This window comes from Triturus cristatus, chromosome 9 (genome assembly GCF_964204655.1).
Source record: "Triturus cristatus chromosome 9, aTriCri1.1, whole genome shotgun sequence".
Taxonomy (NCBI): Eukaryota; Metazoa; Chordata; class Amphibia; order Caudata; family Salamandridae; genus Triturus; species Triturus cristatus.
In genome coordinates, this window is record NC_140592.1 from 85,216,172 (window position 1) to 85,229,969 (window position 13,798).

At 48.8% G+C, this 13,798-nt stretch overlaps 1 protein-coding gene across 3 annotated transcripts in view; it reads right to left on the bottom strand.

Annotated features, from left to right (window-relative positions):
• Positions 1-13,798, bottom strand: part of IRAK2 (interleukin 1 receptor associated kinase 2) — a 292,230-nt gene that overhangs the window by 56,049 nt on the left and 222,383 nt on the right. For all 3 annotated transcript variants that reach the window (XM_085624476.1, XM_085624478.1, XM_085624477.1), the window contains one exon: positions 1,033-1,248. In XM_085624476.1, coding sequence (XP_085480602.1) covers positions 1,033-1,248 — 216 coding nt within the window. The remainder of the gene's footprint in view (positions 1-1,032; positions 1,249-13,798) is intronic.

Consider the following 13,798-nt stretch of genomic DNA (forward strand, 5'->3'; position numbering starts at 1 on the left):
CTCCACCACTTGCCAGGCTTGAATATTTTGATCACTTAGTGTATTCTGGTACAGACACGGAAGACTCGACTCGCAACTTGTCAATATGTACACTATTGTTACATTTGTGTATTGTGTTTCCCATCACCTTCGTTGTAAAGCGCTCCGATACCTTCGGGTCTGGCTAGCGCTATATAAAACTCCTAAATAAATAAATAAAAAGACTAGAAGGTAAAGACAATGAATAGACTCTCTGCTAAGGGCCCCAAGTTCATCCAACTCATTCCTTGGGTTTAGGGCTGGCATGCTAGTTGGCCTTACTCGGAACGTTTACACGTTTTTTAGTACATAAATTGGTTGTACCTGTTTTTGCCCATTTGATTTCATGATGTACAGAACACTGCATCATGTACCAGGCCGCTGACTGCTATTGTTCGGCCTTCACATACCAATGATGTAGATTCATCGAGGTGCTGAACCTGCTGTATAGGTGGTCGAACTAACTCCTTTAAAGGACCGCACCCATTGGCCGTGTTTAAAGAGGAAAGTTGAAGCACTGCCAACTTTGTGAAAAATGCTGCATTTCATTTACCAACACGTCAGGCAATTTCCACTGGTACCAGAAACCCCTGGCCAGCCGCCATGCCACCTTATGTTTTTAGGTCTCGCCTGACCCAGCGCATGCGCTGGTCTGGCGAGACTTATTGAGAGGGCTCCAAAAAGTGCTACTTGGCCAGCCTAGAGCTACAGTGCATGTGCGCGGGCGCGCCGCGATTACTTTCACTTTCGCGGCCGCACGGCCACTTTGATGTTTGATCGTGATCGCGATCACTTTTATTTTCGCGGCCGCGCGGCCGCTTTGCATAGCCAATAGGTCTCGCTTTTAAGACCTTATAAGTATTTAGTTATGCAACTGTTGCATGGCTAAACACTTAGAAGGTCCCAAAGGCGAGACCTATTGGCTATGCCAATGCTTGTTTAAACTGCAAAGAGAACAATTCAGTTGGCGGGGTGCACGAGAGAGAAAACAAACCCCACAATTGGCACGTTCACCTTCGACAGGTCTGCCTTCTTCTTCCTCAGGCACTGGCAGATGGCGGTGGCATAGATAACAGCTGCCTCTTCCGGCAGATGCCCGACATTTCGCTGAAGGTATTTGGCAACTATTTCTTTTGCAGGAAGCCGGCCGCAGTCAGACTCGTCGACGGACTTCCTTTCTGCGCGCAGTCTCTCTCTCACCCTCTGTATCTCGCCCAGCATCAGGTCTTTCTGGTGAGAAAGAGAGAATATTGATGTCAGTGAGATGGTCGGGCAGGTCACCCGGGGTTACGACGCACACGAAACAGGATACGCTGCAACAAGTATACTGGGTGGGGAATGTTTGATGTTGCAATGCATTCTCAGAAAGTGCCTCACCCCTCCACCGTTTTTGAAAGGTAATCTTACATTAATAGGATGCAAAGCAAATAACACTTATTAAAAAAAAAAAAAAAGTGTTGTGGATGAAAGATTCACTTTTTCATTCCATTGCTGGCCTGCACCTTCCTCAAAACCAGCTGTTATCATTTATAAATCAATCACAACCAACACCCCTGCATTATCTGGCTGACAAGCTCACCATCTCTTTTGGCTTTCAGCACACCCACAGACAGGATACCATTGGACCGGTGACCAAGAAGTGTGTAACAAAGGAAAAGACAAAAAGTGCGCAGCTTTTCCATATATGCACCCCGGATCTGCACCATTGTTTGCATTCTGTCACGATTATCCCACGCTTGCTTCATCTTAAAGAGTAATACGCACAACTCTTTAAGGACAGTACACAGTGCTAGAACAGTACACATCTGCTCCCAGAACCCAGCTCTTCTCCAATCACTTGTTAACTGTATTATTGCTATTTACCCTCTATAGCGAGCCACTGCCTTTTAAGCCTGGTCTGCACTATACAAATGCCACATACATATATACTTACTCCTCTACCTACCTAACCACCCATAGTTAACACTGTTAGTTGTCATTTACAATAGTTTGCTTCTTAGGCTTGAACTATTTTCAATCCTTTCATGTCTTCAATAGAAAGTGTAACATTCTCCATCCCACACAGAATACGGATATTTATGGTAGCCTTCAGTGTGGGCGGACATGTTTTATTGTGTTTCTTATCTATATAACGGAGTTCTCCTATGCAGACTGACGTTGTGCTCAAAATATTACATATGTCAGTATTGTTGCCTTCTATGTATGATATCATTGGAAGATTTCCACGCATGAATGCAGGACACTGCACACTGGCTGAGGGAGAACTCCTTACAATTCAGTGCCGATAAGACAGAGGTTTTATGTTGTGCAGCTGGGAAAGTTCCTTCTCTACTTCCAATACATTTTTGTCCCATCCCTACAACCTGGTACCTTGCGAGACGGTGCGTAATCTGTGAGTTAGGTTTGACGACAAATTGAGCCTAGAAACTCAAGTAAATACAACAGTTGGGAGTTGTTTCTCCCTAATCAGAGTACTCCGGAAGATCCTTCCGATGTTACCAACACAGGCTAGGGCACTGGTAGTAAGAAGTATCCTGAGCCAGCTGGATTATTGGAATGCATTGCTACTGGAGTCTTCAAAGTATTTGATTGCGAGACTCCAGAGAATCCAGGTAATGGCGGCCAGGTTAGCCTTAATGAAGCCACGATGCTCATCTGCCTCTCAGACTCTTTTGGACTTGCATTGGCTCCCAGTATTGCAAAGGATACAGTTTAAGTCACTCTGCATTGTGTTTAAAGCTCTGCATGGTGCTGGACCGAAACCAATGCAGACCAAATTTGTATGGTATCCTCCTTCCCAAAGTCTCTGTTTTTCTGCTAAATTGGTGAAAGTGCCCAGATTTAGAAGAACAAAATCAGGAGGTAGGGCTTTTAGCACTGCAGCAAAGCGACTCTAGAACAAACTCCCAACTGATATCAGACAGTTGGAAGACTTGTTCCAGTTCAGGAAAAGAATAAAGACATGGCTCTATCCGAGAGCCTGATTCCCATCGTTCTTTCAGTCCTCCTCGTTTATATTGCTCACTGCTTATTTTATTATTTGCTGACCAGCTGGGCACTAAGCGCCAGGGTACCTGTAGGGTGATAGTGTGCTTTATAAGTATTGATAACATTCCATTGCAATATGGCATAATAATAATAATAAGCACATTTGTAAAGGGCCTGGTTATACTCGGCCAGTGTATCCCCGTGCTGCGGTGCAAAAAAACTGCCTCGGAACTACACCCTATCCTACCCAGGCGTGTCTATCGGGGGGGGAGATAAGTTTTCAGATTTTTCCCGGAAGGTACCCTCCGAACCCTCCAACCGGAGGCTCATGGGGAGCTTGTTCCATTGCTGTGCTGCCAAAAAGCGGAAGGAGCGGCCGCCCATCCTAGCTCTCATAATGGCAGGGACACACACCTGGCCCGTCCCCCATGATCTTAGTTGGCGTGTTGGTGAGTAGAGAGTAAGTAAATCAAACAGGTAGGATGTGCCCGTCCCCTGAATGATAAGGTGGCATACGCACAGTGTCTTGAACAGGACTCTCTTCCTAATCGGCAGCCAGTGGAGGGAAACCAGCGCCATCTTCGAGGAGGCCCTCCTCGGAAGCATAAGAACCAGCCGAGCTGCTGCGTTCTGTATGACTTGGAGTCTATGCATGCATTTAGCCGTGGCACCCAGATACAGTATATTACTATAATCAAGGCGCGAGGTCACCAGGGCATGCACCATGGTCTTCCTGGCTGCCGTAGGCAGCATGTCCAAAGTTTTCCAAAGGCCCCTCAAGACTCCGAAACAGGCCCCTGCTACCCGCCTGGTATGGTACTCAAAGGAGAGCTTAGTATCCAACCAAACCCCGAGGTTCTTAGCCTGAGCGCAGGGCGTTTTGGTGGGTCCCAGACCTCTGGGGCCACCATGCCGATGACCACACCGACGGGGCCTTCCCCACCACAAGCACCTCGGTCTTCTTGCCATTCAACTTCAGGCAGTTATTAGCCATCCATGATGCAAGATCTTGCATGCATGCCACGAAGTTGGAGGCTGCCGTATCCTTTGCTTGTGTTAGGGAAACCACCAGTTGAGTGTCATCGGCAAAGGACACAACCCTGATCCCAAACCCGTCTGCAATCTCCGCTAACGGTGTGACATAGAGATTGAACAGGGTCGATCCCTGCGGCACCCCTTGTTTCAGTTTGATGACTTTGGAATAATGAGAGCCCTGCCTCACCTGAAAACTGTGCTCAGAAAAAGGATTTCATCCAGCTTAATGCACTGCCAGACACCCCTCCTTTCCTCAGACACTGCAACAAGGTATGCTGGGCAACAGTTTTAAAGGCAGCACTTAAATCCAGCAGGATTAAGGCCGCTGTCTGTCCCTCGTCCACATATTTCCTAATGGTTTCAGTGGCGAGTAGCAGGGCTGATTCCGTCGAGTGGAGGGCCCGAAAACCCGACTGAGTGGGATACAGGAGATTGTATTTCCCAATATGCCCAGTAAGTTGCGCGTTTACCACTTTCTCCGCAACCTTTGCGAAGTAAGGGAGTAAGGAGATTGGACGCAGATGCTCCAGTTGATCTGGGCTGATGTGCGGTTTCTTGGGTAGCGGAAGGACCACTGCTTCCTTCCATCTAGCTGGCACTATTCCTGTCCTAAAAGTTAACTCCAAGAGGTGTCTTAATACATGGCTCAAGAGTTGCGATGCTCCCTCCCAGCACTTTAGGGGAAGCAGGGTCTCTTTGAGAGCCCGATTTGACACTAATACAGATTTTAGTTAACAGCTCTGGAGCGGGAACGGTAAATCTATCAATGCATTCTATCTCTAGAACGTTCCCTGCTTCCCCCGCGGTCTCATGGTCTAATCGAGCAGAGTCCGGGAAGGTGGAGTAAATTTTCTCCACCTTATCTGCAAAGAAATCCGCCACACGGTTGCACGACTCCTCTGCGCCAGTTGCTGGCACTGCCGTTGTTGCTGGGGAGGATATTTCTTTGTAGACCCGGAACCAGGGCCAGACTGGGAACCACAACCGGCTCTGGCAAAGTGCTCGGCCGGCCCCCTTTTTGACGCGGGTTGCCGCCGAGCTTTTTGCCAGGGCCAGTTTTCGGCCGATTTCATTACAGGGCCGATTTTGCAAAAAAACGGCTCTGCATCGAAAACGGCCCCCAGGGGCCCAAAACCGGCCCCCACCCGTGCGGCGCACCGGGGGATTGCCCGGTGCCCGCTACGGCCAGTCCGGCCCTGCCCGGAACAATTCCCTTGCCGAGTTTTCCACCGCACCAGTTCTCTCCTGGTAGTAGGCTGCCTTAGCCCTTCTAATGAGCCCATGATAGCTCTTCAGAGTGACTTTATATTCCCTCCTAAACTGGTCCGAGAAGTCTTTCCTCCACCGCCCTTCTAGGCGTTTACAGTCTGCTTTAGCAGTTCTCAAGGCGGTGTTATACCAGGGAGGAGATTTTTGTACTCTTCCCGGCATTTTTTTGTGACCAGGGAGCGGTGCTGTCCAGTGCCTCCAAAATGCAGCCATCCAAATTTTCGCAAGCGCTTTCGACATCTAAGCCCCCCGGCAACCCACCCTGCGAGAGAGCACTGTTAAACTTATCTTGAGAAAAGCCAGCTCACTTCAGGCATGCTATTTCCCTCTTGGATTTCTCCTGTGCCTTTAACCCCGGCAACATCATCGCAAAAGGAACCAGGGAATGGTCTGACCATAAAACAGGGAGAGGTAGGTTCACCACTATGGCCTCCCCGTTAGCGAAAATGGGGTTGAGCAAATGGTCCAGTTGATGGGTGGGGGAAATCAGATTTTAGCATAAGTTGTAAGGTCGCCATTTCCTGACATAACTCCCCCGCCCCCACATTCTTTGAATCATCAAAAAGCATATTCAAGTCGCCAAGCACTAAAAGTTTTTCATATCGCAATGCTAGTTGAGTGAGACATTCTATCAGGCTAGGGGAGAAGCGGGTCGGGGGTCCCGGAGGTCTGTAAACCAGGAGCCCTTTCAAGATGTAGTAAAGAGACCAGCCTCTCTATCTGCAATAGCGACCGGCTCTAGGGAGCATTGGATGGTGTGTTTAAATATAATTAATGTAAATATGGGGGTGGAGAGCATGGATGTGTTTTTTAGTCTCAAGAGATAATAAAGTCCCGAAACCGGTTTATTTTAAAAACATGATAAAATCAGTGGTAAATAGATGCCCCTGGTTTTGACCATTGATTAGGAGCAGTCTTCGTGCTAAAGAATAATGCCAGAAGTGCAGTCATAGGTGCTCAGATATTTTGCTGCCCCAAATCTTTCGATGATCTCATCAGCTCTTGGTATGGCGTGGGCATCAGTCTTTGTGGCTGCATTTAGGCCTCTGTAGTCCACACAGAACCTCATCTCAGGCATCCTGCCTTTGGGATTGGGCAGCAGAACCAATGGGCTGGCCCATGGACTACTAGAGGGCTATATCACCCCTAACTCTAGCATCTTGGGTAGGGGGGTAGCAACGAGAGTAGTGAGCAGTAAAAAAGACAGCTGGAAGACATACCCCTGATTTAATTTCAAAATCTACTCTTAACTACTACCTCATTGTTACCTGTATTATGTATGTGTGGGATGGACTCCCATGGCGTCACTGGCACTGTGCATCTGCTATCTGTATTTAAATGATTGCTGCAATATCGGTTACAAATCAAAAATACAATTATAAAAATACAAAAAAAACTTTAGCATCTTGGCAACCACAGCGTTAATCCTAATCTTGACCTGCCCTGAGAACCTGCTCATCTTACTCCTAACAGGCAAGCTGTCACCAGTGCCTACATCGGTGGCGGCTGACTTGTACAGAGGGTGGGGGGCGGGGCACAAAAGGCACAAAATAAATAAATAAACTTACCTTTCAACTTGCAGTGTGACGTCGTTCCTCCTTGGGTGTCCTCTCTTCCCGAATGCTCCAGACTAGGAAACTGTACTACCCAATCCTGGCACTGCTCTCTCAGCATGAGAGGAGCACCAGGATTGGACATAGCAGGCTCTCTCAGTGCTCCTGATAGCACGGGCGAGCCGCACTTTCTCTAATCCAGCGGTCTAAGACTGAGAACTTTAAAATGCGCATATCTGGCTGGCATTTTAAAGGGTACACGTCCCTGATGCTGCCATTTGGAAACACTGGCTCCGCCCTCACACTTAGTTTGGGATGGGTTGCTAAAAAATAGAATGGTAATCAATAAACTTTATTACCATTTTCTTTTTCAGCTCTGGGACTTGTGGGCTGACGCTCCTCCGCTCAAACGGCAGAGCCACCCCTCGTCAAAATCATGGGTACACCAGGTTGACAGACCAGGAGTCAGTGAAAACAGCCCAGCAAACTATCTCAGCAGCTGATAGCAGTCCCTTTGTTGCTGGTCTAGGAGGTCAGAAGAGAGAAGGACTCCTTCCACAGTACCATCTTGGGAAGTAGAGTATAAGAGGTCATGGAGATTCTTACTCGCCTCTTCCTGTTATCTATTTGTCACCATCAGCATGGTGATGTCTGCCCTTTCATATTTTAGCTTGAGCCTTTGGATGTGGATGACCCTGTGAGGCTTCCTGGAGGGGACTTCAGCCCACCAAGTAGGTGACTTCTTACTTCTCCAGGATTGGGTATGACCCAGTCCATTGCAGTGCAATGGGAGCTACAGGCTCTAAGGCCCACACAAACCGTCCTGGCTAGTATTCCACCTGTCAAGATGTTTAGTCATACCAGTGCTTCACAAGTTCCTGGCTGGCTTACAAATTCTTATTCACCTTCTTCATTCTTGAGCGAAGGCCAAACACATAGTCCACTATGTCTTGTTTGGGCTCCTTGAGGGTTCTCTCCTAAACCTCTTACCAAGCTTAATGGACCTCTCACAGGGTGTCTAAAGAGTAGCTCGAAGAGACTGAAGCCTACTCGTTTGTGGTACCTCTGTTAGCGAACAACATCCCGTCATCTACTGAGTTTTTCAGCCAAACCCATAATCATGCCTTTTAAGGCCTTGATGAATCTTTCAATAAGGCTATTACTTTGGGTACGGTAGAGGGTGGTGAACTGACAAGCTACACCACTGTCCTCCCACATTGCTTTCAGATAGACAGACATGAAATGTGTGCCTCTATCGAGATGACCTCCTTGAGGAACCCAACCCTGGTAAGATTCCAATGAGGGCTCTTGCCACACAATGAAAATCAATACCCTATAAAACAGAGTCCCTACCACAGGAAGTGGTATCAGGGGAGCCTTTGGCTTACCCCCTTCGCTGCCACTGGCTTGGCAGGTGACATAGGAGCAACAAAACTACTTGACCTTCTCGACCATCAGGAGCCAGTAGAAATGGTTGACCAGCCCGTCCTAAGTCTTGGTCTGCTCCTGATGCCCAGCTAAGGGGATGTCATAGGCCAAGTTAAGGAGAAACTCCATGTACTGCTAGTGGACCACAAATCTTCTAGTTGTCCCTGGTTTGGGGTTCTTTGCCTCACTGTACAGGCGTCCCTCCTCCTAGTATAGCTTAACCCCTGGTTCCTGTCTGACAGCTAACCGTCACAGCTCCTCAAGAGTTTGGCAAGTCCTCTGTCCTTTACTCAGGTCCTCTCTTGAGGGACCCCTTGCTCTCAAGAGTTCAGCCAGATTTGGCAGGTTACCTAGAGAAACAGGCTCTCCTTCAGGCACCAGACCCTCCCCCTGGGTGTTAGGCTTCTTCTGGGCCTATGAACTCTTGGAAGGTGGTCAACCTTCCTGCCCCTTCACTTTGCTTGAGGGACCTTGTCCATTATTCAGGCTCCAGGATCCTGTGACTTTCCTTCAGGGCCTTCTGTGCTCTTGCGGTAAAAGACCCAGCATTGCTGCATGGCTCTCCCTGTCCACTTCTGCCCTGGCAGACATTTCTAGGCCATTGCCCAGCAGACTATCTACTTAGATGGTAGTGGACACAGCTACTTTCTTTGAGCCAGTAACTGATCCCCACTCAAAGTCTACTACAGCCACAGGATGAGACTTTGTGACATTGTCAGCATTGACAATTTGGTCCACTTCTGAAAAGATCTGGTTTGGGGAAACCAGTTTTGCCATTGCCATGGTTACACGGGCACCTACATCCCTCAGATCGGTAACCTCCACACAGATTTTGGCCCACTGCATATACTTCTCCATACTGGAAGGCCAGTGAGCCAAAGGTTCAATGTTCTCCCCACCCACGGACACTAAAGTGGCCTCTTTGGGATCTCTCGGGGCAACATCCATCCTTACACTAGCCATACCTTTGGACTGGTCACCAATAGGTGCCTTTTTGGTCCACATTGCATCACCCCTCATGTGCTCTTGTTGATTACAGATCACACCCCAGCCTCTGTAGGGCCAAATTCCATTCCCAGGTTACCCCTTCCCTTGGAATGGGAAGTGGCTCTGGGCTCCCACTATCAAGTAAGTTAGCAGCAATACATCCACCCCAGCAAGGTGGAGGGAGAACATGGCTGATACCTAGCGGCAGGTGTTGGATACGTTCTGCACCAGATATAATTGTAACTTTGCTATGGTAAAAGTTTACTGGAGGAGAGGAAGTAAAATTAATGTTTTGTTACAGTTGGCAGTAAGAAATTCTTTATGCAACTTACCAGGTTTGGCATTCAGTGTAGAGATGCCACCCTGCCTCGCACCTGTATTGAGCGCAACCACAGCGAGTCACGAGCCCAATGCGGAGTGCTGGTTGAGAGCCGCACTCAAGCTACGCAGAGGGCGGAGAGCTTCAGTGAGGATCTCTGTCTGGGAGAAAGGAGGCGGAGGCAGCGGAAGCACTTGCAAAGGAGCAGCGGTGCACATTGGCGCATAGGAGAGTGAAAGGCAGAAACTGTTCAGTTCATGAAGGTAGAGACAAACGCAAACCCGGTATCTGGGCTGAGTGGAGGGGAAGCCACAGGGGGTAAGGAAGCAAGGCGCTAGTAGAGAAACTGGTTTAAACATTAAGAACGCGGACTAGCGGGCTAGTGGTAGAGTTCCTGGAAAGAAGGCTAGGTACGCATTAAATAGTACCTGCACAGAAGTCCCAAAGGTATTCTCAAAAACTACCAGAAAGCCACTACCCTGTAAAGCTGCAGCGATTGAGAAGAAGAGAAAGTCAGTCACTGAGCAAAATCCCCCTATGGTTTTTGCAAAAAAACCTGTGTCCACTGAAGAGATTAACTTAGGAAACGGTACACCCAGTAGGCTTAGAGAATAAGTACAAAATGTAAAGATCATCCCCTCACTTCGGACATATTTTAAAATACTGCCCAAGACACAATAAGAGAGAAAGAGAGAGTAACCTATGGGAAGATACCAGATCAGCCACCGGGGACCCAAGACAGAGGGCCTGATTTAGATTTTGGCAGACTGGTTACTCCGTCACAACAGGGATCGATATCCCATCCGCCGAAATATAAATCAGATTATATCCTTTGGGATTTATATTTCGGCATACAGGATATCCATCCCCGTTGCAGTGAAGTAACCCATATGCCAAGATCTAAATCACGCCACGAATCTCAGTTTAAAAAACATGGCAACCAGTGGGATCTCAAACTTAGTTGGTGCAAAGAAGTATGAAGTCAGAGAGGAAGAGGAGGTTGCAGAGGCAACTAGCATAGAACAGCATGTATTTGTGGCTGTAAGGGAACCTCAGTCATTTAGTGGTGAGTTACCCAAAGAGAAATCCCCAATTTGCACTCAGGCTGCTAGGGGGTACACAATGCGCCCAAAAGAGAGGGGTCTGCAAGTGCCACAGTTAAATCTATGATGTGTTCTCTTACCATCGAAATAGGTTTGAGGTCTCCAAAATGAATCGGAAAGAAGTACAAGGGGCATGTGAGAATCTTGAGAAGAAATTCGACTAGCTGGCTACTAGGACCTCTATTCTTGAGGACAGTGTGAAAGAACTGAAAGTCGCAGTGGAGAAGAACAAGAATGAAATCTACCTCCTTTTGTACGCTTCTTAAAAAGCCTGATGTAAAGGGCTTAAAACAATTAAATCCAGCAATCAGACCACTAGGCATTTTATTGCCTTTGGAACTAGATAGCGGTACAAAAGGGGGTGGTGATGGACGGAGCATCAAAACCAATCAAACACTCACACCCAGTCAACAGATCTGGGTTTGATCCATCACCGTTCTTTAGCCCACTCTTCCACCCCAGTTCAGACATGGACATATGCAAATCAGTCTGACCCTGTGCCTCATGGGAACAGTCCAGCCCGAACTGCCAGGCCATGCCTTTCCTGGACCGGAAACAAGCTTCCTAGGACCGGTTTCTGGCATTTCAGCCGTCTTCAGCCAGGCTTGCTTGAATCCAGTGGCAAAGTGAGCAAGGGACTCACGTCTGAGCATACCCTGCCAACTTATGGCGAACAAAGCGGTACAAAAGGGGGTGGTGATGGACGGAGCATCAGAACCAATCAAACACTCACACCCAGTCAACCGATCTGGGTTTGATCCATCACCGTTCTTTAGCCCACTCTTCCACCCCAGTTCAGACATGGCCATATGCAAATCAGTCTGACCCTGTGCCTCATGGGAACAGTCCAGCCCGAACTGCCAGGCCATGCCTTTCCTGGACCGGAAACAAGCTTCCTAGGACCGGTTTCTGGCATTTCAGGCGTCTTCAGCCAGGCTTGCTTGAATCCAGTGGCAAAGTGAGCAAGGGACTCACGTCTGAGCATACCCTGCCAACTTATGGCGAACAAAGCGGTACAAAAGGGGGTGGTGATGGACGGAGCATCAGAACCAATCAAACACTCACACCCAGTCAACCGATCTGGGTTTGATCCATCACCGTTCTTTAGCCCACTCTTCCACCCCAGTTCAGACATGGCCATATGCAAATCAGTCTGACCCTGTGCCTCATGGGAACAGTCCAGCCCGAACTGCCAGGCCATGCCTTTCCTGGACCGGAAACAAGCTTCCTAGGACCGGTTTCTGGCATTTCAGCCGTCTTCAGCCAGGCTTGCTTGAATCCAGTGGCAAAGTGAGCAAGGGACTCACGTCTGAGCATACCCTGCCAACTTATGGCGAACAAAGCGGTACAAAAGGGGGTGGTGATGGACGGAGCATCAGAACCAATCAAACACTCACACCCAGTCAACAGATCTGGGTTTGATCCATCACCGTTCTTTAGCCCACTCTTCCACCCCAGTTCAGACATGGCCATATGCAAATCAGTATGACCCTGTGCCTCATGGGAACAGTCCAGCCCGAACTGCCAGGCCATGCCTTTCCTGGACCGGAAACAAGCTTCCTAGGACCGGTTTCTGGCATGTCAGGCGTCTTCAGCCAGGCTTGCTTGAATCCAGTGGCAAAGTGAGCAAGGGACTCACGTCTGAGCATACCCTGCCAACTTATGGCGAACAAAGCGGTACAAAAGGGGGTGGTGATGGACGGAGCATCAGAACCAATCAAACACTCACACCCAGTCAACAGATCTGGGTTTGATCCATCACCGTTCTTTAGCCCACTCTTCCACCCCAGTTCAGACATGGCCATATGCAAATCAGTCTGACCCTGTGCCTCATGGGAACAGTCCAGCCCGAACTGCCAGGCCATGCCTTTCCTGGACCGGAAACAAGCTTCCTAGGACCGGTTTCTGGCATGTCAGGCGTCTTCAGCCAGGCTTGCTTGAATCCAGTGGCAAAGTGAGCAAGGGACTCACGTCTGAGCATACCCTGCCAACTTATGGCGAACAAAGCGGTACAAAAGGGGGTGGTGATGGACGGAGCATCAGAACCAATCAAACACTCACACCCAGTCAACAGATCTGGGTTTGATCCATCACCGTTCTTTAGCCCACTCTTCCACCCCAGTTCAGACATGGCCATATGCAAATCAGTCTGACCCTGTGCCTCATGGGAACAGTCCAGCCCGAACTGCCAGGCCATGCCTTTCCTGGACCGGAAACAAGCTTCCTAGGACCGGTTTCTGGCATTTCAGCCGTCTTCAGCCAGGCTTGCTTGAATCCAGTGGCAAAGTGAGCAAGAGACTCACGTCTGAGCATACCCTGCCAACTTATGGCGAACAAAGCGGTACAAAAGGGGGTGGTGATGGACGGAGCATCAGAACCAATCAAACACTCACACCCAGTCAACAGATCTGGGTTTGATCCATCACCGTTCTTTAGCCCACTCTTCCACCCCAGTTCAGACATGGCCATATGCAAATCAGTCTGACCCTGTGCCTCATGGGAACAGTCCAGCCCGAACTGCCAGGCCATGCCTTTCCTGGACCGGAAACAAGCTTCCTAGGACCGGTTTCTGGCATTTCAGCCGTCTTCAGCCAGGCTTGCTTGAATCCAGTGGCAAAGTGAGCAAGGGACTCACGTCTGAGCATACCCTGCCAACTTATGGCGAACAAAGCGGTACAAAAGGGGGTGGTGATGGACGGAGCATCAGAACCAATCAAACACTCACACCCAGTCAACAGATCTGGGTTTGATCCATCACCGTTCTTTAGCCCACTCTTCCACCCCAGTTCAGACATGGCCGTATGCAAATCAGTCTGACCCTGTGCCTCATGGGAACAGTCCAGCCCGAACTGCCAGGCCATGCCTTTCCTGAACCGGAAACAAGCTTCCTAGGACCGGTTTCTGGCATTTCAGCCGTCTTCAGCCAGGCTTGCTTGAATCCAGTGGCAAAGTGAGCAAGGGACTCACGTCTGGAACTAGATAGGCATGCTCTATTAGAAGACCAGAATAGAGGCATTGTTAAGGTCAAGCCAGGGGTGATTGGAACGTAATCGGAACTTAAGGAATGTATTTTCTGTTGGATTTATGTTTTTGTTTTA